Here is a 24,656-nt window from a genome sequence, read left to right as displayed (position 1 = left end):
TATCTAGAGTGACGTCACAAAACCTGGGAGCTCGCCCGTACCATTGGTATTAAACAATATGGCAATAAGAAAACGACACAGACAGCCGTTCTTTGTTCTTTACTCATAAATGTGTGGTTCAAAATGCATCAGTTTAACACTTAAACTAACCGCAAAATCCAATTCATTGCATCGATATCTGTCTGTTCACTGTCCACAAGAAACCACGCTGAAAGTCGAGAGGTAATAGGCGTGACAGCCAGTTATCACGTGACGCTTTCAGCACTAGTGATTGGCCAAGTTCATAAGAGCTTCTACAACATTGCTACTCAGTTATGAATTGGTCGTCAGTGCTCCAATGCAGAACTTCATCTTCTAGGCTTTCAAAAGTTTACAAATTTTTTTACATATTTTTCTGTGATAACTTTGTCCTGTACAATACTTCATGTGTATATTTAGTGCCAGACTGTATGTTCTCTTTAAACATTTGACTCGTACCTGTAATATTTCATTGTGTTAAAATGATGCTAAAGTTTTAGAAACTTACACAATGTATAATACGCCGCGCTTTATAAATATGAGGAACTCTATTACCAATTCTGAACGTGCACACACATTTCCGATATTTTGTGAAAGGTTTTTATTCGAACTAACGTAATATAATGGCAAAAATTCGACTGGAGTTATGCTGTTGAAGTTATACTGTAGTTACAAGAAAATCTCTTCAGAGGTGGGTAAAACCAAAAGGCGGGGGAGAGGATGGGGGTGAGGGGGGATGGAAATCGCATGAACAAGCAAGAAACATGAAGAGCCTATGTGAGCACTTCCATCTTAAACTTTATTTTTTGTATAATTTAAGATATACAGATATTAATTACCATGATACAAGCCACAAATTTAATTTCTTAAACATTTTAAAACATCTTTAAGTTTTGTTTTTTGGAAAGAATTCATCTTTTTTCTTCTAATTTGTGTGACTGTCGCAGCAGTCTTTCCTGCTGAAGACATACATTTACGTGATCGGTAAACCCTGAAAACTTTGAATTCATTAAAAAAATTCATAAAGACAGGGAAAATATTTTTATTTTTTTTTTAATTCGAAAGGTAATATATGCTATGTCAACAGAAGTAACAAAATCAGCATGTGGTCGGGTAGAGCGGTCGACCACATCGAGGTCCAGTCATTCAGTTTTCAGGGTCAGTGTCATCAGTTGTCATTAGTGGTCAGTGTTGGGCTCAAACGTGTAGTCAACTGAAAAAGACCAAAAGATAGATTTAAAGTAGAAGTATATACGTGCAAAACATGTTTTATTATTGCATTCGTGGGAAAAGTACAGGCTGTACATGGAACAGATGCAGCTGTAACAGGAGTGAAATAGCCTCAAATGACGCCCAAAACAACACAGATGTGCGGATACATGTAGTGATCTGTTTTCACTGACACTTCAAAGCCAGTGTGTTTTCTAGCCGCACCAGTTTTGGGACTGATCTCAAAACGGAGTGTACACACTAAACAAGTGTTTAGTGTTTAGTTGACCGGCTTTTTACACTTAATGCAAATACAGTCATGCTTACTGGACTATTTGCGTTGATTGAAAATGTCCCAAACATTAATATGTAAACATCTGGCATATTTGGTGAAATATCCATATCTCTTCAGCTACCATACACAGCTTTTATGAATAAACACCAGAACACCTTCCTTAACTCTAACAGAAATGTGTTGAAAAACGAAACACTTATTTTAGCTTGCAAGATTAACATAAACCTGACATTAATTGGGTTTGATATTAAGCTCATAGTCAAATAACCAACTCACCAAACATAAACGCCTTTGATGAAAACAGTTCCTCTTCAGTCAGCTTGCCATCTTCTGCAAATGTTAAAATGAGAAATGTATAACGTAAAGAAAGGTTCAAAAATCTCTTCGTTTAGAAATTTATTAATGTGTTTAACCTGTCTTCATGACCCATGAACACGTAGTAAGCAAAAGTTCAACCTCATCTAGAGAGTGGATTAAGGCCACCGTGTAGAGACTGAAAGTTTCATAATGCAAATATATCCGTATGTGGTACAATATTGCTCAGGTTAAAACAGAACTCTACAGTAGTCTGCATCTCTAAAACACTCTTAAACAAACGGCCATAAGGCAGTAAAGTGGTAGAGGCCCCGCCTCGTCTCGCAATACCAAAAACGTTGAACTCGGCAAATTTGGTACTTCAGCACCGGTACTCAATAGGAAGGGACATGCCAAGAGCTGACTCATCCCATGTCAAGGTAATCTGACTAAATGAGCACGGTTTCTTGTCTGGTGTCTTCTGTATGGCATTTCAGTGAAGCAGCAGTATTAATCACAAATAATTTTGAAAACGTCATTGAATTGTAAGGGATCAAACGTACGTACGCTACAGTTGTAACACTTACGGTTGGTATCAGTAGTTTGGAAAGCGACGATCAGCGCAACTTCGTGCACGGAGTGGCCTAGTGTGGTGGCAATTTCCTGAAGACTGACGAAGTCATCATCGTTCAGGTCGTAAAAGTCAAAGTTTCTTGGCAGCCGAGTGAGGTGGATGCCGTTTATGAAAGGCTGTCAACACGCATAGTATAAACACGTTGAGTTGTTTGACGTATACAAGATTCCAGTGCAGCCGTCTACATGGACGTCTATATCCACATGTGAGTTCAAGTCCAGTTCATGGTGGCTTCCTCTCTGGCCGTACGTAGGAAGGTCTCTCAACAACCAACTGATGGCCGTGGGTTTCCCTCGGGCTCTGTCCGGTTTGATCTCATCATAATGCTGGCTGCCACCGTATAAGTGAAATATTCTTGAATACGGCATAAAACACCAAGCAAATAAGTAAATGTAAAAATAATATAACGTGAGAATAAATCGGATAATTTTGAGCAATTTTAGATCACTGACGACTAATAAATTACTACTTAACCCACTGCATTTAAAAAAAATTAAACTTGCTTAAATCTTCGTGCTAAGGTGGGTAGGTGTTGCGATATTATGTTAGTAATTTGTAACCTTATGCCAAGGATATTACACTGCACTTTTACTATCCATTCTGCACTTAATTTTTACAGCTGTAAACTTACCGACCTCTCCCTCTTGCCACACAAAGTCGCACACGTAAAGTTGCATACTGTTCCTCCCCCGCAGAATCTATGGCACCTTTTTGTGCAAAACGGTATCCAGGCACTGCGAATGTCTCTTTCGCTTTTCGTGAACCGACCTGATTCTGCCTCCTGGACCAGTAGCATTGAAACCAGGACCACAGCTATCAGCGTAAGCTTCATCTGAAATATAATCAACAAGAGGCATGAGAAAAAGAAAACTCCCACAAGTTGAAGAATAGTTATCACCGAAAACTCATCCTAAACACTCAAACAGCTGAATATAACAATGGAAATAAAACATGGAAAATGTCAGCAACTTGACGGTTTATTTTGTGTAATAATTAACCACTAACATTGTAATTAACCAGGGAAAAAGCTATTGACCGAAAATCGTTCTAAAAAGGTCGATTAGTTATATAAAATGACATCAGCTGTGGCATCACGGGTACAATTAAACGGTAACGCGGAAATCAGTCTATTGGCCCATAGTATCTAGTAAAATCAAAAAAGAGGGCACTGACTTATAGCTTGGACTTAAAGTATAAAAACAGACAAATCAAAAACAGACCATCAGCTATCACTAAAAGCCTCAAGTGAAAAAATCGACCAGTTAAACATAGAACAACAAGAAAAAAAAACAAACAAAGAAGTACACTATCTAAAGGAACTGCAGAACAAAGAAACGGGGCGACGACAAATGGCTATCAGGAGCACGAAAACAAAAGGCAAACATTTGAAGCTTCATTTCAAATAACCAAGCAATTGCAGAGAAAGGAATCAAAGAGTTACTCGTTCAAGCAAAAATCAGGGAAGCTGCTTTGAACTAACGCTTTAGAAAGAAAGATGTAGTTTCGGCCTTAGAAAAACACCAGTTTAAAGCCATTTGTATTACACCAAGAAGAAATATTCTATACCTTTATATAATAAGTCACATCGTAAATTGCACAGTACGAAATTAAAACCTACTTTTTATAAATACCGTGTATTTTGAAATACTCATCACGAGTGCACAATGGAGAATTTACATGACTACCATGCAGTATTGGGGTCTTGTATAAGGAGCCATTCTTGACTGAGAGACCTAATATTTTCTACAAACAGGCGGTTAGCCGTTGACCCCTGAGTTAGAATGATCGAATGTTTCAGGTATAGCTAACTATACATCTTGGGCAATGATCTACAGGCTGTCCGGTTTTCGACGGGCTCTGTCATATGATGTCTGGTCTTTTCGCGGCATTCTCTCAGCCTTGTTAGGCTTTTTCTCGGCCCTGTTCTGTCTTCTCTGTTTGTTTTTCTGGGATTTGTCCGTTTCTTTGGGCTCTGGCACTTTTTCTGTGGGCTATGTACTTTGGTTTTCTTGGTTCCGCCTTGACGCCTCTATCAGGTTTGCTCAAGGCTGTAAGTTTTACTCCGGGTCCCCGTCTCTTTTTTTTCCTGAGCTTTACCTGCTTTTTTCCAACCAAATTCCCCATTGTCATTGTAAAAATGAAAATTTCTGTATCTCGTGGTAAAGACAGCTTGACGTATAAAAGTGGTATCAAGACACGAACTGAAAGAAGTAACATGAAAGCAAGCAACAAGGCGCCCGACGATTTATCCGAAACCCAACTGTAGTTATTGATAAGTGATTTACATTAACGGATGCAAGCTCTTACTGGGAAATCTTAATGGCTACACGGAGACAAAAAAATATGCTAAGGCAAATTACCTTGACGTGTGGAGTATGATGTATGAGGGATACCACCAGGACAACAGATCCATGAAAGGCTTTCGAGGACGGTATTTATACATTCCTTGTGAAATCATCACGCCAGTCTCCGGTTCTTTCTTATCACTGTTTATTCGCCGAGACATCCGCTATCTCCAAACGGATTTTAGGAGAAATGGCGTGCTGAATGTCACCTGGAGCACATTTCGGATTCCATCTATTTGCCCAAGGTAGGTACTGACCAGGAAACAATCTGGCATCCAATCGACAAGTGAACTGTCGCCAACGTAAACCTTAAATCTGTGTTGTGCTTGTAATCTGATTCAGTTTAAATGTGAAGTTTGCTTATGCTTTGAATTGCTTGCCACCACCGCGCGTCATGTGTGGAATGACGAACAGTCGTAATGACAGTCACATGCATATTTAGGTTCACGTACTAATTGTTTTTTACGGACTAATATCCACAGACAGCATACAAATAATTATGACTTTACTCAGAGGAGTTACACTGTGTAAATTAAGTATGCATGCTCTGGTCTACAGCTCTGTGGATCAGCCTGGTTTCCGTTAGGCAAGGGATATACGTAGGCGACTTGGTAATTCAATCAGGGAGGGTTATTGTCAATAAATTTCTGGTACTCTGAACACGATGGACCAGTTAGGTATGACGGAAGTTAGACGAAGATAATAACACTTCTCAGATCTTTCAGGTATACTGTAAGTTAGACAGAAATATACACGGAATGCATTAAAATATGTCGTCTTCATTTGAATGATCTCAGGACACATGTATACATAATGATCGAATCAGTAAGTCATCCTTTACACCAGTAACTCAGAGGTTGGTGGATCGTGAATATGTGAGTGAGTGAGTGAGTGAGTGAGTGAGTGAGTGAGTGAGTGAGTGAGTGAGTGAGTGAGCACTTGAGGTTTAACGTCGTGCTTCGTGTAGGTGTGATATAAATCAGTAAACCAGGCACACTAAGGGAATAAAGTAGGTAAGTCGTGTAAATCAGTAAATCCACTGGGGAAGGGGAGATGAAGTATATAGAGGCATGCTGAAAAGCAGTAAACCAGGTACACTTGGGTAATCGGATAGGCATGCTGTATATCAGTAAACCAGGTACACTAAGGGAATCAGATAGGTATCCAGTAAACCAGTAAACCATGTAGGCATTTAAAATTAGGTAAGCATGTTGTATAAACCAGTAAGCTTTGTACACTAGGGGAATCAAGTAGGCATGTTGTAAATCAGCAAATCAGGTACACTTTTACAATCAGGTAGGCATGTTACATAAACCAGTAAACCAGGTACACTGGTTGAATCAGGTAGGCAGGTTGTATGAACCAGTAAGCCATGTACACTGGGGGAATCAGGCAGGCATGTTATATAAACCAGTAAACCAGGTACACTGAGGCAATCAGGTAGGCAGGTTGTATTAACCAGTAAACCAGGTACACTGTGGGAATCAGGCAGGCATGTTGTAAATCAGGAAACCAGACACTCTTTTACAATCAGGTAGGCAGGTTGTAGAAACAAGTAAACCAGGTACACTGGGTGGATCAGGTAGGCATGTTGTAAATCAATAAACCAGGCACACTTTTACAATCAGGTAGGCAGGTTGTAGAAACTATTAAACCAGGTACACTGGGGGAGTCAGGTAGGCAGGCTGTATAACCCAGTAAACCAGGTGCACTGGGGGAATCAGGGAGACATGTTGTATAAACCAATAAACCAGGTACACTGGGGGAATCAGGTAGGCATGTTGTAAATCAGTAAACCAGGTACACTGGGGAAATAAGGTAGACATGTTGTAAATCAGTAAACCAAGTGCACCAAGGTAATCAGAGAGGAATGTTACATAAACCAGTAAACCAGGTACACTGGTTAAATCAGGTAGGCAGGTTGTATGAACCAGTAAGCCATGTACACTGGGGGAATCAGGCAGGCATGTTATATAAACCAGTAAACCAGGTACACTGAGGCAATTAGGTAGGCAGGTTGTATTAACCAGTAAACCAGGTACACTGTGGGAATCAGGTAGGCATGTTGTAAATCAGTAAACCAAACACCCTTTTACAATCAGGTAGGCAGGTTGTAGAAACAAGTAAACCAGGTACACTGGGGGGATCAGGTAGGCATGTTGTAAATCAATAAACCAGGCACACTTTTACAATCAGGTAGGCAGGTTGTAGAAACCATTAAACCAGGTACACTGCGGGAATCAGGTAGGCAGGCTGTATAACCCAGTAAACCAGGTACACTGGGGGAATCAGGTAGGCAGGCTGTATAACCCAGTAAACCAGGTGCACTGGGGGAATCAGGGAGGCATGTTGTATAAACCAATAAACCAGGTACACTGGAGGAATCAGGTAGGCATGTTTTATATCAGTAAACCAGGTACACTGGGGGAATAAGGTAGGCATGTTGTAAATCAGTAAAGCAAGTGCACCAAGGTAATCAGAGAGGAATGTTACATAAACCAGTAAACCAGGTACACTGGTTGAATCAGGTAGGCAGGTTGTATGAACCAGTAAGCCATGTACACTGGGGGAATCAGGCAGGCATGTTGTAAATCAGTAAACCAGACACTCTTTTACAATCAGGTAGGCAGGTTGTAGAAACAAGTAAACCAGGTACACTGGGGGGATCAGGTAGGCATGTTGTAAATCAATAAACCAGGCACACTTTTACAATCAGGTAGGCAGGTTGTAGAAACCATTAAACCAGGTACACTGGGGGAATCAGGTAGGCAGGCTGTATAACCCAGTAAACCAGGTGCACTGGGGGAATCAGGGAGGCATGTTGTATAAACCAATAAACCAGGTACACTGGGGGAATCAGGTAGGCATGTTGTAAATCAGTAAACCAGGTACACTGGCGGAATCAGGTAGACATGTTGTAAATCAGTAAACCAAGTGCACAAAGGTAATCAGAGAGGAATGTTACATAAACCAGTAAACCAGGTACACTGGTTGAATCAGGTAGGCAGGTTGTATGAACCAGTAAGCCATGTACACTGGGGGAATCAGGCAGGCATGTTATATAAACCAGTAAACCAGGTACACTGAGGCAATCAGGTAGGCAGGTTGTATTAACCAGTAAACCAGGTACACTGTGGGAATCAGGTAGGCATGTTGTAAATCAGTAAACCAAACACTCTTTTACAATCAGGTAGGCAGGTTGTAGAAACAAGTAAACCAGGTACACTGGGGGGATCAGGTAGGCATGTTGTAAATCAATAAACCAGGCACACTTTTACAATCAGGTAGGCAGGTTGTAGAAACCATTAAACCAGGTACACTGGGGGAATCAGGTAGGCAGGCTGTATAACCCAGTAAACCAGGTACACTGGGGGAATCAGGTAGGCAGGCTGTATAACCCAGTAAACCAGGTGCACTGGGGGAATCAGGGAGGCATGTTGTATAAACCAATAAACCAGGTACACTGGAGGAATCAGGTAGGCATGTTTTAAATCAGTAAACCAGGTACACTGGGGGAATAAGGTAGACATGTTGTAAATCAGTAAACCAAGTGCACCAAGGTAATCAGAGAGGAATGTTACATAAACCAGTAAACCAGGTACACTGGTTGAATCAGGTAGGCAGGTTGTATGAACCAGTAAACCAGGTACACTGGGGGAATCAGGCAGGCATGTTGTAAATCAGTAAACCAGACACTCTTTTACAATCAGGTAGGCAGGTTGTAGAAACAAGTAAACCAGGTACACTGGGGTATCAGGTAGGCATGTTGTAAATCAATAAACCAGGCACACTTTTACAATCAGGTAGGCAGGTTGTAAAAACCATTAAACCAGGTACACTGGGGGAATCAGGTAGGCAGGCTGTATAACCCAGTAAACCAGGTGCACTGGGGGAATCAGGGAGGCATGTTGTATAAACCAATAAACCAGGTACACTGGGGGAATCAGGTAGGCATGTTGTAAATCAGTAAACCAGGTACACTGGGGGAATAAGGTAGACATGTTGTAAATCAGTAAACCAAGTGCACCAAGGTAATCAGAGAGGAATGTTACATAAACCAGTAAACCAGGTACACTGGTTGAATCAGGTAGGCAGGTTGTATGAACCAGTAAGCCATGTACACTGGGGGAATCAGGCAGGCATGTTATATAAACCAGTAAACCAGGTACACTGAGGCAATCAGGTAGGCAGGTTGTATTAACCAGTAAATCAGGTACACTGTGGGAATCAGGCAGGCATGTTGTAAATCAGTAAACCAGACACTCTTTTACAATCAGGTAGGCAGGTTGTAGAAACAAGTAAACCAGGTACACTGGGGGGATCAGGTAGGCATGTTGTAAATCAATAAACCAGGCACACTTTTACAATCAGGTAGGCAGGTTGTAGAAACCATTAAACCAGGTACACTGGGGGAATCAGGTAGGCAGGCTGTATAACCCAGTAAACCAGGTGCACTGGGGGAATCAGGGAGGTATGTTGTATAAACCAATAAACCAGGTACACTGGGGGAATAAGGTAGGCATGTTGTAAATCAGTAAACCAGGTACACTGGGGGAATCAGGTAGACATGTTGTAAATCAGTAAACCAAGTGCACAAAGGTAATCAGAGAGGAATGTTACATAAACCAGTAAACCAGGTACACTAATGTAATCAGGTAGATATGTTTTATAAACCAGTAAACCATGTAGACTGGGGGAATTAGGTAGGCATGTTGTAAATCAGTAAACCAGGTACACTGGGGGCATCAGGTAGGCATGTTGTAAATCAGTAAACCAGGTAGCCTGGGGGAATCAGATAGGCAAGTTGTAAATCAGTAAACCAAGTGCACAAAGGTTATCAGACAGGAATGTTACATAAACTAGTAAACCAGGTACACTAATGTAATCAGGTAGACATCTTGTATAAACCAGTAAACCAGGTAGACTGGGGGAATCAGGTAGACATGTTGTAAATTAGTAAACCAAGTGCACAAAGGTAATCAGACAGAAATGTTATATAAACCAGTAAACCAGGTACAGTAATGTAATCAGGTAGACATGTTGTATAAACCAGTAAACCAGGTAGACTGGGGGAATCAGGTAGACATGTTGTAAATCAGTAAACCAAGTGCACAAAGGTAATCAGACAGGCATGTTATATAAACCGGTAAACCAGGTACACTAATGTAATCAGGTAGACATGTTGTATAAACCAGTAAACCAGGTAGACTGGGGGGAATCAGGTAGACATGTTGTAAATCAGTAAACCAAGTACACAAAGGTAATCAGACAGGCATGTTATAGAAACCAGTAAACCAGGTACACTAATGTAATCAGGTAGACATGTTGTATAAACCAGTAAACCAGGTAATCAGGTAGGCATGTTGTATAAACCAGTAAACCATGTACACTTGGGCAATCAGGCAGGCATGTTATATAAACCAGTAAACCAGGTACACTAATGTAATCAGGTAGACATGTTGTACAATCCAATAAACAAATACACTCTTGGAATTTATTTGTTATAAGCCCACCAGTTCAAAATAAATTAGAATTAAACTGTTTAATTTAAAGAAATGTATATTTTAAATTGATAATTGATGTTTTCTCTGTGAAGCGAGCTGCGTTCGTTTCCTTTGAAGGATGTTTCTTTTTATTTTACCTTTACTTTACTTTTAATTTACAGGAACCTGTAAATACGTGTTATTTCCAGCTCAGTTTTAACAAGAGTTTTACTAAACACAATTTGTCCTTTTGGTTTTGCTTTCTTTGTGACTGAGTGAGGAAGTGACATTTTACTGATACCGGGTCAATCTGTCCTATTTTTTTAATATAATCTCTCAGTGCTGAGCATGGAACAAGGCAGCCACAAATACTATTTTTAAAGTCTTTGGTATGGCGCGAGCCGGGTTTCATCTCGGATATCCCGGTATCAAAGCGGACCCTCTAACCATTAGACGGCAGCCAGGCAGCGTCTAGTATACCTGACACACGTCCCAACCCCAATTAATGACCAATAAAGCAGAAGTTGGATTCGAGGCTGTTACCTCACTGGTCAACGCCTTGCACATTCTAACATAGGCCAGCAGATCGTTTGTCCAATAGATGAACTTGAAATAAATATGAAACTTTCCAAGTCCACATTAGACAATTTTATTACAAAGTGGAAAGTAAGTTTATTTTTTATTTTGTTCTTACAGTTTTATTTGGGCCACAGGGAATAATGGAAATTTAAATCTATAATGTATGTATGTATATATATATATATATATATATATATATATATATATATATATATATATATATATATATATATATATATATATATATATATATATATATATATATATATATATACAGAAGAAACATGACCAACTTGTTGATTTAGCTGACTAGTTTCACTGCGTATCATGGCGATTCTTTAGAACTTTTTTATTTCAACATATCTTGCGACAGCTATGTATACATGCAGTTAGATTAAACCATGGTGATCAGTCCTAGTTACAAATTACATATAATATTATATTATATAATATTATAAGTTCGAACTTGCCCAGGGGATTATCCCTGCCGAGAGTTTATCTCCGCATGTTTTCTCTGTTAAGTTCAGATTTAAATTCATGAATAAAGTAATCTTCTTTGATTCCTCTGGTTTGAGCTTTATTCACTGATAATTTAAAGAAAGGCATTACGTGGAACTTGGGCCCATTGTGTAAAATCTGTAAACTTAGCGTGTTATGAATGATTCACCGGTAACGCCTATGAAGAATTTGCTAGAATTAGAGCAGGTTAAGTCATAGAGTAGATTTTGAGAATTACAGTTCATATTATCGTTATCGTTTGTTATTAAATTTTCAGAGCATTGGCATCGTGGGTCTCCACACTTAGAAGTTGTATAACTGGTTTCTATTAAGTTGGTAATAAACCGAGCCTTTGTTAGTCACTTTTCTGGTCTTAAAGCTCAAATGTGAATTTTGTTTGTTTTGTCAAAACTGATGTCTATTACTCCTTTTGGATAATGCCTCATTAATAGAAAAGTCCTTAATTCAGATAATCTGATTTGTCGGAGTTTTTTGTTAGGTAGGATTTTGCAAATTCGTCTCGCAAGAGTAAACGGGACTTGATTCATACAGGTAGATTTGTTTCGAGCATAAAAACCAGTTCTTTAAACATTCAGGTTACGTGACATTGTCATTGTGCAGTCTTCCACTCCTTGCCGATAACGTAGTGAACGAAAACGACAACGCATGAGCCGAAGATCATGCCGACAATGTAGGTATGTTTTGACATCTCTCCTTGTCCCTCGGCTTCTTTTAGGCACCAGATTCAGTCCAGCGTATCGACTGTAGAATCATTAATCAGTAAGTATATACACATCTTCTGGGGGGTGGCTTTATAGCACACGACGACGTCTTAAAGTTTTTCACGCGAATACGATCTGACAGGAATATACTTAATTTCGGCAAATGTACGTTTTAGGAATAAGCTGTGGTCAGGTGAGACTTTAGAAAATGGCTACTGGCAAGTTTAGTACTTAAAACGGCATAAGCTGGCTGAAGACCTGACTGTAAGACAGTTTAATTTTGTAAACCTATTCCCAGGATAAACGCTATTTTTAAGCCAATTGGAGGTAATTTCAAAAGGCCGCATGGTTGAAATTAAATACAGCACAGCTTTGGCGAACTCATCAGCTGAAAAACATGAACTTCATTTAAGATCTCTCTGCGACTCTCAAAGACTGATATCAGGTTTTCGTACATAATGTTACCTAGATAACATAACTGCATACTGCATGCTTTATTAGGCGAGGTCCCACTTCTCGTAGTTTCACGCCTCATAAACTAAACTCGAGTTATGTCATAGTCGTTTTCATGTGACAAGGGAGGTAATTCAGAGCTGGGCTATTATACGTCAATGTGGCAACGCCCCTAACAACTTGTTTTTATAAAGCAGATTGAGTTATTTGATTGTTATTTGACGTCTCATTGAAGAATATTTTTTTGACAGGATGGAAGTCAATTAATTCGATACCATTAATGAACAGAAAAATGAAAAAAAAATTATTACAATGTGAAATATGAGAAATGTTTAAAAATATTTGGTATTATACTTACCGAATGTCAAATATAGACTGCAAGAATTCCAAACGGTAGAGAAAACCATGGTGCAGATAGCCTGTGTCATGAAACTGCTGAGTGGAGCGACAGGCTCAACAAGCATCATATCTTGCTGCACCTCCTCAGAGGATATAGGCATATAGGTTAGTCATTTGAGCCATAGTTTTATCCCTAGAAATATTTTGGAACAAACTTGGTCAAAATATGGTCGTAACATAGAATGATCGTGTATTTAGAGAATGGACTCATGGAAAAGAAACGAAAAGTTCACGTACGATAGGCTCTGATTTTGTATTTGTGAATCTTTAACTGATAATGACTTAGAACACGAAATGTTGTACCTCAAACGGAATTTTGTCTGAAATGAAGACTTTTCACCTTTACAATGGACACGAGTTAGTTCTAAAGTGATTTCTGCACACTATTGCATGCAGGTGAGTAACAATAGAGCATGACTGTAGGTCTTACCAGAATATTCCATAAAATGATAAAAAAAAAATTCAACAGATGTCTGTCTTTATGCTCCAACCACACACATGTACGGGGCTCTCATTGGTTCATTTAACCAAACACCTGTTGATGAACCTATACTCGTCGCGGTATAGGTTCATCCACTAAAACTAAAACCGCAGGTTCGAACCCAGTTCTCATTAACTCGGCTGTGGGTTTACGTCAAGCATTTTAAAGAATCCTGCAAAACAACGGTAATCTCGTGGTTGAAGACGGGAACCTGACAATTTCATGTATTCAGGAGCTTACTAAAACTTTCCACACAAACTGCAGCGTCAAACTTCGCTCCTCCAGAGGGTAGCAGTACTACTGACCATAGTTACCATGTATGGAGGGTGACGTCACGGCAGTGTGATCTGAGACAGAAAGGTGTGAGTTAGCCAAGGTACATATACGAGTTTACGGGTGGGAGCATTGGTTAAAATAAACGTAAGAGTTTGTCCTGACTCACTCAGCATGCCCAATTTTTGCTTCACATATAGTTTGCAGCTGTAAAAATTTTCTTTAAATAGAGGGGCAGGGGCCACCCATGGCTGAAGTTGTTAGGGTGTCCAGCTCATGGTGGTTATCTCTCTGACCGTACGTTGGAAGGTCTGTCAGAAAACTGTGCATCTTCCCGGTTTCCATCCACCACAATGCTGGCCGCCATCGTATAAGTAAAATATTATTGAGTACGATGTAAAACACTAATCAAATATATAAATAAATACAGTGGAAAAGGGAGGTTTCGAGATCAAGATTTCAGTAAAGAGGTTTAACTTTAGTATTTCTTTGTTGTGCACAGTTTTCCAGTCAGTGTGGACTCTCAAAAAAGTTCCAAAAACACATCTTTCACAAACACACTTTGTGAAAACAATGTTGTCTGGGATATAATGATAAGCGGTGAGTACATCCTCTTGTCAGTTTACAACAGTTAGGGTTTTGTTTTAAAATGCAAAATTGTTAAAAAGCAGCATTTACTCGTCCACTAGCACCATGGCTCTTGTGAATGTCATTAAATCTCTTACAATGACTTACACTAGAGAAAGATTCAGAAACTGTTTAAATCTTTACATCGTTTGCAGTCAAAATGTCAAAGTGAGAGTGACAAAGTGCTGGTAGCGTTTTTAATCACAGAGCTGGATTATTGTAAACACTTCAGGTGGTTCGATTTTACATAATTATTCGCAGCTCAACGTATAGCTATGTAAATATTTATGTGTTTTGCTTCGTTTTAAGGCAAAGTATTGTTGTTATTTGACTGATTGTTTGACTGCTTTCCGACCCATCAGTAATCCTGCCTGGAATGAATTTCCAGCCAAAATTTTACCTATGTAACGAACGCTGCATTTCAGAGGTATTAATGTCAGGGTTTCAGGCAATGTTGGTATTGTTGAGGACGAGTCAACAAATTCCCTGGAACAACAGACTTGTGTTCTCAGCACTGCCTCTAGCAACTCCGGTTCCAACATGGAATCACATTTTACCACTTTATGGCACAAAGTAGTCAATGGCTCATGTGAAAAAGGAAGATTTTCTTCTCAATTCAACCGTTAAGTCTCCTCTCAAGTACAGACATGTTTTACTGATGGCAGACTGGCCATATTCCATTAAGGTAATATAATCTCCACCGGTTTAAATTACATGACTCAAGTCTTATTAAAAATAACTATCAACATTTTTTGTTTAGATATTCTAGACTTATCTATAAAACAACAGAACAAGTAATGATCTCGTGTATGTAGGTGTACACAGAGCTTTTATGCAGTTGATAATAAACCCGGTATAAAATGTCAAAAAAGTGTTCCAAGTGCTTGTCCGTTTCCACTGGTTCTAATACGTTTGGAATGCTTTCAAATGAATTTGCATTATGGTTTTGAGTAAAATGTTTTTCTTGTTGAAGTTATCATGTTTTGCATATCCCAAATTTTCATCTCCATGTTTCTAGTTATTCTGCATTTTGCAGGATACTAGTTTATGGTGTATTTCAAATATATTAGTGCAGAGTATTTCTAACTTTGGATTCACGTAATTATGGTGACAGCATTCTTAGCGATTTTGTTGTGTGGCTCTGGTGTGATTCGTTCTAATGAGTGACATGGAATGTTGTCTTTGGGGGAATGATGGCGCGCATTGTGAACTTGGATAAACACTAAATTCCTATGCTATAGTCCATTTCTTTTAGAGAGCCACTTATATTCAGTTGTCTGTGAAATCAGTCATTCTCGTTACCAAAATTGGCTTTATTCAGTGACACGTAGCAACACAAGCTCTACACTTGGGTATTGTAGCGGATGTTTCTTTAAAACCCAGTCTTATGATCTTTAGAGGTTAAGATTACAGGTTTTGCTCTGCTTATCACCAGATGATATTTTGGTAGCGTATGAGACCGATATTTACCTCAAGTATTTGGAGACAACACTACACAAATATGGATTTACTCTCAATACCCGAATCATTAATTCAATGCTTCTATTCTTGTTAATACACTAAATGCATTCCCAGTATGTATTGTTACGGGATAACTCTTGGGGGAAAACTCAAGTCTTACAAATTCTTTCAGTAAATCGGCAAGAAGAGCATAACAGAAGATCCGAAGATTTGTTTTGTCAGTTCGAACACTAAACAGTGAAGTCCATTTATTCACATATATACAGTCAAAGCATCAAATATTCGTTCAGAATCAGCAATGTCATTTGCGACACAGAGTTTCAGGGGGAATAACTCTGGGAGGCTTGTTGACGCAGCTATAGACGGTGAACATTCTTTAGCAATTTAAAAATATTTCGACAGGTGCTGGAATTTCTACCTAACCGTAATCCTTAGGTATGTTTTAATGTAAGAGGAGTAACTCTTTAACTCATATAGTCACAGTCCCTTCAGTATAACTCTAAATCCGCCATGCGTAATATACTGAAGATAGCAAATCTCCCGCCAGATCGAGCGATTCTCCCGTGGAATCGAATACTTTTGTGCCTTGTCTTAATCTTGCCTTTGCCGTGATCTTGCCTTTGCCTTTGCCCTTGTCTTAACTGTGGTAAACCTCCAGGACCATCTGTCAGACGCTATGATCGATGCCTTTTTATAGCGTGTACACAATGCAGGCGGTGCATTGTGCAGCGTTCGCCTCTTACTACGCACCATCGATAATTTACTATGATGCCGAAACCAATATATCGAAAATAGCGTAATTTTTCCCCATGCCAACATAAAGAAAGACCTAGTGATTTCTATCAACTAGTGCTGTATTAAATATTAATTTGAAGAACACAGATGCTATGAAATCTGATCTTTCTAACCATACCAATATAACACATGAACACTTTTCGTAATTAATAAAATCCTAGATTCTAAAGCCTCCAATCAAAAATGCTGAACATCATGCTCATGGCGAAGTGACGTAAATCAGTTTGGTCGGAAATAAATATCTAAATAGCTTCTAATTAAGGTAAGACCATAGAAACTCCAGGAAAATATATTCCTGTTTCATAAACTATGAGTTCTAAGCCAACATTGAGTACATTTTTATACCAGAATTCTGTGACAATCGGTCACTGAGATTTTCTGTTCTTGTTGTAATCAATGGTCAACAACGTATCCCTTTATCAAAAAATAACCCCATGAAACTCTTCTTATATTTCGTTTTCGTTAACAATAAAATGTTAGACATGCAAAAGACATGTAGGAAGACTCATAGTTGTGTGTCCATATAAATCTCCAGGTCGAATGTTCGGTAGTGGTGATGGCTTGTCTCTGATTCGTTCAGGTAAGCTGCTGTCGACAGTTACTTATGATTATTTAGCGCCATTTTCGTGTTGTTGTTCTTATACAAATGATGTATTTCTTTTGAAATACTCAATATACAGTCAAGAGTTCACCATGTGTTTTCGTCACATTAAGTTGAGAAGTTCATATTCTTGCAAAGAAAATCAATCTAGAACACTTTTCTCATTCATAGTGTTAAACTGCATAGGCTCAGTTTCGACGCCCGTAACTCAATGCCTCGGGTGAGGTCATAATTATTCAAAACCAGCTTATAGGGCATATCTAGATTTTTTTGCCAATGATTTACGCCACACTCACGAATTTGTAACTTCTGCGACCCTGGTCTGTGTTGTAGGATTCTAAATGGAGGCAGAACTTGGGAGAAGCCTTGGAATGAAGGAATGAATGCTTAGGGTTTAACGTCGTTTTTAATAAATTTTCAGACATATGACGACGAGGAGTCATTAGGTGTGTGTAAATATACTGCCTTCTTGAGGCAGTGCGATTCCATGTCGCCACTGAAGCATCATGCCGAAAACACCAGACATGACACAGGATCAACCAAGCGAGAACGCAACAAGTACCATTTTTTAAAGTCTTTTGTTTGACTCGACACGGATTTGATCCCGAAATTCCCGACTTCAAGGCGGGCACTGACCATTAGGCCACTAAAGTGATCAGGGACGTCTTGAAAGACTCTGTACATGTATGCATGTTTTAGCACAAAAAGATCAATTATCCCATTGTCTTCATTCGTATTGTCGTTATTCTCATTATTTTCATTGCCGTTGTCCCTATTGGCATTATTGCTATTAACATTATCCTCGTTGTCATTATGCTCATTGTCTTTATTGTATTTGTCATTATTTGAAAATGGTGATCACTTCAAAGGCCTTTCTGCATACAAAATAAAGACATTTAGTTCATTATGTAACATCTTTTACGTTAGAAAACTTTCCAAGTGTTTGTTAACTAGATTGGTATGACAAACTGACGGCTGTTTAGCTGAAATTGGGAGATATATTTAAAGCCCCACGCAGCTCCAACAACACGACAAACCTTTCGACACAAAGCCAAAACGGTAGCAACAAGAGCTTGAACAAGAGACATCACTAATTGGTCAATTTTTATACTTGATAACAGAAACCATTAAACTGCTAAAACAAGAGACTCCCATCTTACACTGTATAATCCTTAAAGCCAAGAACAACACATCACCAAGAATGATGAAACCTTCTCTGTGGATACATCTTCTAGTGTAAAACTTTTACAGACCTTATCTGTGTTGATTTACATACATGTACTCACATTTACTAAATGAGCCATATGCAGTATAATTATTTTTTCATCATATCATGATGATGCAATATCACATTGGATTATTTATAGGCTCAGTCACATGCGATATTTCACGAAGAGATAAAAAAAGTGCATAATGGGGTGAACAATAATTTCACACTTATGCACCAAAAAATATGGGTCCACGAAGGCCAACTGAATTTATCTCTTAGATAAAGATCTTTCAAATGTGCAGATGTGCTTGTAGATACGGTTGTTCATGGATGTTCTGTTAATCTTTATTTCTGTTGTTATCCTTAACGTCTTTTAATCTTGAAATTCATGGAGATGTTGTAAACGGAATGAGAGCAAATAAACCTGTACCTGCAGAAAATGGTAAACAAGCATCAAGTTATTATTTTTTAGTAGTTCGGGGGCCCATTCGAGGTGGTTGGCGTGTCAGCGCGGCGCAATGACCCAGGAGACTCTCACTAATGTATGTTCTAGTTTATTCACCTAAATATTGTAAATGGTCGTAAAGTAATTTCCTCGTAAATCCCGTCATTTTAAGCATGCCGTATAAACATATTCACAACTTAAAGCTCTTCGTTAGATTGACGGATTGTCGAGAAAAACAAATGCAAATTTTATCATCAGCATTTACAACAAAGCGTCTCATTTAAAGAGGCTATGTAGAGATCAAATCGTATTTTCTGTATTTACCAGGAATAGCTTAAATTATTACCTTTCTTTAAAGTGAACATAAAGTCAGCCAATAAAGCTAAATTATTTAATAAGGTAGTATTTCAGAAATGTTCTAAAATATTGAAAATGTTCTGCACGGCTTATCAACAAAATATATAATAAACAATGGTCCGTACCTAGATACTCATTTGGTGACGCCATTTTGTCATGTTATAGCTATCTAGAGTGATGTCACAAAACCTGGGAGCCCTTCCGCACCACCGGTATTAAACAATATGACAATGAGAAAATGCAAACAAAAACGCCTTCTTCCCAACGATAGAGTATCAGCTCTGTTCCGTATTCAAATCGCCGATGTTTCATTTAGTTTGGTGCTCGTTCAGGGCGTTGTTCGTGGACACAATCGCCGTGTTTTAGCGACCCTGCACGTCCTCGTCCTGCATGGCTGTAAGTATTTGCCCTATCTGGCTCTACCGACTTTAGGGAATTTACCGAACATAGCTGGACCTTCTGACTAATAAGAGATCCTTTCATTCATATTTTTAGATATTTTCGTAATAAATTTAACATTGCTAGGGAAAAATAATGCGACGTCACAATATATTTCTTCAAGCATTGACTCTCCCAAGGCACATTTCTTGCCAGCTCACCCTGACAAGTTACTGCAGTATCCTGCCTACATGTACACCTTGCGACACAGACAGCCGTTCTTAGTTCTTTACCCATAAATGTGTGCTTCAAAATGCATCATTTTAACACTTAAAATAACCGCAAAATCCAATTTATTGCATCGATATCTGTCTGTCCACTACAAGAAACCACGCTGAAAGTTGAGAGGCAACAGTGATTTTGACGTGACAGCCAGTTACCACGTAACGCTTTGAGCACTAGTGATTGGCCAAGTTCATAAGGGCATCTAAAACATTGCTACTCAATTGTGAATTGGTCGTCAGTGCTCCAGTGCTGAACTTCATCTTCTCGACTTTCAAAAGTTTACAGAATTTTTTTACATATTTTTCTGTGATAACTTTGTCCTATACAATACCTCCTGTGTATATTTAGTGCCAGGGTGGGGTGGTGGTGATGGGAATCGCATGAACAAGCAAGAAACATGAAGAGTTTATGTGAGCACTTCCATCTGAAACTTTTTATTTTTTGTATAATTCAAGCTATACAGATATTCATTACCACGATACAAGTCACAAATTTATTATCTTGAACATTTTAAAACATCTTCAACTTTTGTTTTCCGGACAGAATTCATCTCTTTTCTTCTAAAGATCTAAGTTGTGTGACTGTCGCAGCAACCTTTCCTGCTGAAAACATACATTTACGTGATGTGTAAACACTGAAAACTTTGAAGTCATTAAAGAAAACCATAAAGACAGTAAAAATATTTTTGTTCCATTTTTTTGAATTTGCCCATGAAACACCAAATAAAAATGGTGTCAAATTACAGCCGTTTTAAAATATTGGAAAGACAATACATGCTATGTCAACAGAAGTAACATAATCAGCATGTGGTCGGATAGAGCGGTCGATTCAGTGTTCAAGGTCAGTGTCATCGGTGGTCAGTGGGGGAAGTGTGGTCAGCGGGGGAAGTGTGGTGTCGGGCTCAACCGGGTCGTCAACTGCAAAAGATCAAAAGATGGATATAAAGTAGAAGTATATACATGCAGAACATGTTTTATAATTGCATTCATGATCAACGTACAGGCTATACATGAAACTGATGCAGCTGTAACACGAGTGAAATAGCTTCAAATTCTGCATAAAATAATACAGATGTGCAGATGCGCAAGTGTAGTGATGTGTTTTCACTGAAACTTCAAAGCCAGTGTGTTTTCTAGCCACGCCACCTTGGGGTCCCAAAATCCCAAAATGGAGTGTACACACTAAACACGTGTTTAGTGTTTTGTTGATCGGCTTTTTACACTTAATGTAAACACAGTCATGTTTACTGGACTATTTGCGTTTATTGAAAATGTCCCAAACATTAATATGTCAACAACTGGCATGTTTGGTGAAATATCTGTGTCTCTTCAGATACCATACACAGCATTTATAAATAAACACCGGAGCACCTTCCTTAAATGTAACAGAAATGTGGTCAAAGAGGAAACAAATATTTTAGCGTGCAAGATTCACATAAAGACATTAACTGGGTTTGATATTAACCTTATAGTCAAATAACCAACTCACCAAACACAAACGTCTTTGATGAAAAAAGTTCCTCTTCAGTCAGCTTGTTGTCTTCTGCAAATGTTAAATGCGAAATGTACAATGTAAGGTTCATAGCTCTTTTCGTATACAAATTTATTAATGCGTTTAACCTATCTTCATGACCCATGAACAAGTAGTAAGCAAAAGATCAGTCTCATCTAGAGAGTGGATTAATGCCACAGTATAGAGACTGAAAGTTTCATAATACAAACATATCCGTATGTGGTACAATATTGCTGAGGATAAAACGATGGACGACAAAACTCTACAGTAGTCTGAATCTCTAAAACATTCTTAAACAAATCGGCAATAAGGCAGCCAAGGGTCTGCCTCGGCTCGCAATACCAAAAACGTTAAACTCGGCAAATTTAGTACTTCAGGACCGGTACTCAGTAGGAAGGGACATGCCAAGAGCTGATTGATCCCATGTCTAGGTAATCTGACTCCATGGGCAAGGTGTCTTGTCTTGTGTTTTCTGCATGGCATTTCAGTGAAACAGCAGTATTAATCACAAATAACTTTGAAAACGTCATTGAACTCCAAGCCATCAAACGTACATAGGCTTAAGTTCTAACACTTACGGTCGATGTCAGTAGTGTTGAAGGCCACGATCAGTCCAACTTCGTTCACGGAGTGGCCTAGTGTGGTGGCAATTTCCTGCCGACTGACGAAGTCATCATCGTTCAGGTCGTAAAAGTCAAAGTTTCTTGGCAGCCGAGTGAGGTGGGTGCCGTTTATGAAAGCCTGTCAACACGCATAGTATAAACACGTTGAGATCTTTAATGTATACAAGATTCCAGTGCAGCCGTCTACATGGACGTCTACATGTACATGTGAGTTCAAGTCCGGTTCATGATGGCTTCCTCTCTGGCCGGACGTGGGAAGGTCTCTCAGCAAACAACTGATGGCCGTGGCTTTTCCCTCGGGCTCTGTCCGGTTTCATCTCATCATAATGCTGGCCGCCATCGTATCAATGAAATATTCTTGAATACGGCGTAAAACACCAATCAAATAAGTAAATGTAAAAATAATATAACGTGAGAATAAATCGGATAATTTTGAGCAATTCTAGATCACTGACGACTAAAAATTACTATTTAACTGACTGCATTTTTAAAAAATTAAACTTGCTTAAATCTTCGTGCAAAGGTGGGTATGTGCTGCGAATATTTACGCTGGTATTTTGTGACCATATGCCAATTATATCACACTGTCCTCGATGCATTACTTTTACTCTCCATTCTGCCCATCCTTATTACAGTTGTAAACTTACCGCCCTCTTTCTCTTGCCACATAAAGTCCCACAGCCAAATTCGCATACAACTCCTCCCGTGCAGTATCTAGGACACGCCTGTGAGCAAAGGGGTGTCCAGACACGGCGAATGGCTCTTCCGACCTTCCGGAACCAACCTGATTCTGCCTCCTGGACCAGTAGCATGGAAACCAGGACAACAGCTATCAGCGTAAGCTTCATCTGAAATATGATCAACAAGCGGCATATAAGCAAAAAGGAAGTGTCCATAAATTGAACAATAGTTATCACCCGAAAACTCATCCTAAACACTCAAACAGTTGAATATAACAATGGAAATAAAACATGGAAAATGCCAGCAACTGGACGGTTTACTTTAGTGTAATAATTAACCACTAACATTGTAATTGACCTGGGCAGCAGCTTTTGAGCGTAAATCGTTCTGCAAAGGTTATATAAAATGACATCAGCTGTGGCATCACGGGTACAATTAACCGGTAAGGCGGAAACCAGGCAAATGACCAATAGTATCTAGTAAAATCGAAAAGAGGGTACCGACTAATAGCTTGTACTTAAAGTATAAAAACAGATAAATCGAAAACAGACAGCAGCCATCACTGAAAGCCTCAAGTGAAAAAAATCGGCGAATTACACATAAAACAACAAGGAAAAAGAACAAGCAAAGAAGTACACTATCTAAAGGAACTATGGAACAAAGAAACGGGACGACGACAAAGGGCTACCAGGTGCACGAAAACAAAAGGCAAACATTTGAAGCTTCATTTCAAATAATCAAGAAATTTCACAGAAACGAATCAAAGAGTTACTCGTTTAAGCGAAAAATCAGGGAAGCGGCTTTGAACTAACAATTTAGTAAGAAAGATGTACTTTTTGCCTTTGGAAAACAGCAGTTTAAAGGCATTTCTATTGCCCCAAGAAGAAATATTCTATACCTTTATATAATAAGTCACATCGTAAATTGCACAGTACGAAATATAAACCTACTCTTTATAAATACTGTGTATTTTGAAATGATCAACGCGAATTTACATGACTACCATGCAGTATTGGGGTCTTGTATAAGGAGCCATCCTTGGCTGAGAGACCTAATATTTTCTACAGACAGACGGCTAGCCGCTGACCCCTGAGTTAGAATGGTTGAATCTTTCAAGTATAACTAACTATACATCTTGGGCCCTGATCTACAGGCTGTCCGGTTTTCGACGGGATCTGTCATATGATGTCTGGTCTTTTCTCGGCATTCTCTAAGCCTTGTTAGGCTTTTTCTCGGCCCTGTCCTGTCTTCTCTGTTTATTTTTCTGGGGTTTGTCCGTTTCTCTGGGCTCTGGCCAATTTTCTGTGGACCATGGTCTTTGGTTTTCTTGGTTCTCCCTTGTTGCCTCTATCAGGTTTTCTCAAGCCTGTAGGTTTTTCTTCGGGGCTCCGTCTGTTTTTTTTTCGAGTTCTTTCTGTTTCTTTTCCCTGAGCCTCGCGTGCTTTTTCCATACAAATACCTCATTGTTATTATTAAAATGAAATTTTCTGTATCTCGTGGTAAAGACAGCTTGACTTTTAAAAGTGATATCAAGACACGAATTGAAAGAAGTAACATAAAAGCAAGCAACAAGGCGCCCGACGATTTATCCGAAACCCAACTGTAGTTATTGATCAGTGATTTACATTAACGGATACAGGCTATTATTGCGAATCTTAGAAGCTACACGGAGACAATATATATCTTAGTCTGTAAAAGAAAAATAAGGTAAGACACATTACCTTGACGTGTGGAGTAGGCTGTAGAGGGATACCACCAGGGCAGCTGATTCAGGAGAGGCTTTGGAAGACCGTATTTATACATTCCATGTGTACTCATCACGCCAGTCTCATCCGCTATCTCCAAACGGATTTTTGGAGAAATGGCGTGACAACTGGAGCACATTTCGGGTTCCATCTATTTGCCCAAGGTAGGTACTGACCAGGAAACAATTTGGCGTCCAATCGACAAGTGAACTGCCGCCAACGTAAACCTTAAATTTGTGTTGTGTTTGTAATC

At 39.1% G+C, this 24,656-nt stretch overlaps 1 protein-coding gene across 1 annotated transcript; it reads right to left on the bottom strand.

Annotated features, from left to right (window-relative positions):
* Positions 1–20,321: 20,321 nt before the first annotated feature.
* On the bottom strand, positions 20,322–24,405 carry LOC135474129 (uncharacterized). The gene is made up of 5 exons (XM_064754148.1): positions 24,380–24,405; positions 22,625–22,825; positions 21,933–22,095; positions 21,331–21,384; positions 20,322–20,759 (listed from the first exon to the last, which is right to left on the bottom strand). Exons 2-5 carry the CDS (start codon positions 22,823–22,825, stop codon positions 20,671–20,673), a joined length of 507 nt encoding a protein of 168 aa, XP_064610218.1. The 5' UTR covers positions 24,380–24,405; the 3' UTR covers positions 20,322–20,670.
* Positions 24,406–24,656: the final 251 nt, after the last annotated feature.

This window comes from Liolophura sinensis, chromosome 8, assembly GCF_032854445.1.
Source record: "Liolophura sinensis isolate JHLJ2023 chromosome 8, CUHK_Ljap_v2, whole genome shotgun sequence".
Classification (NCBI taxonomy): Eukaryota; Metazoa; Mollusca; class Polyplacophora; order Chitonida; family Chitonidae; genus Liolophura; species Liolophura sinensis.
Note: the sequence above shows the minus strand (reverse complement) of the source record. Positions and strands in the feature narration are given on the sequence as shown.

Excerpts from the sequence above, each read along its gene's own strand:
- LOC135474129 (XM_064754148.1), bottom strand. The coding sequence starts at position 22,825 with ATGAAGCTTACGCTGATAGCTGTTGTCCTGGTTTCCATGCTACTGGTC. Across the intron at positions 22,096-22,624 it reads GTGGCAAGAGAAAGAGGGCG|GCTTTCATAAACGGCACCCA; the intron begins GTAAGTTTACAA and ends GCGTGTTGACAG. Across the intron at positions 20,760-21,330 it reads ATCAAAGACGTTTGTGTTTG|TTGACGACCCGGTTGAGCCC; the intron begins GTGAGTTGGTTA and ends GATCTTTTGCAG.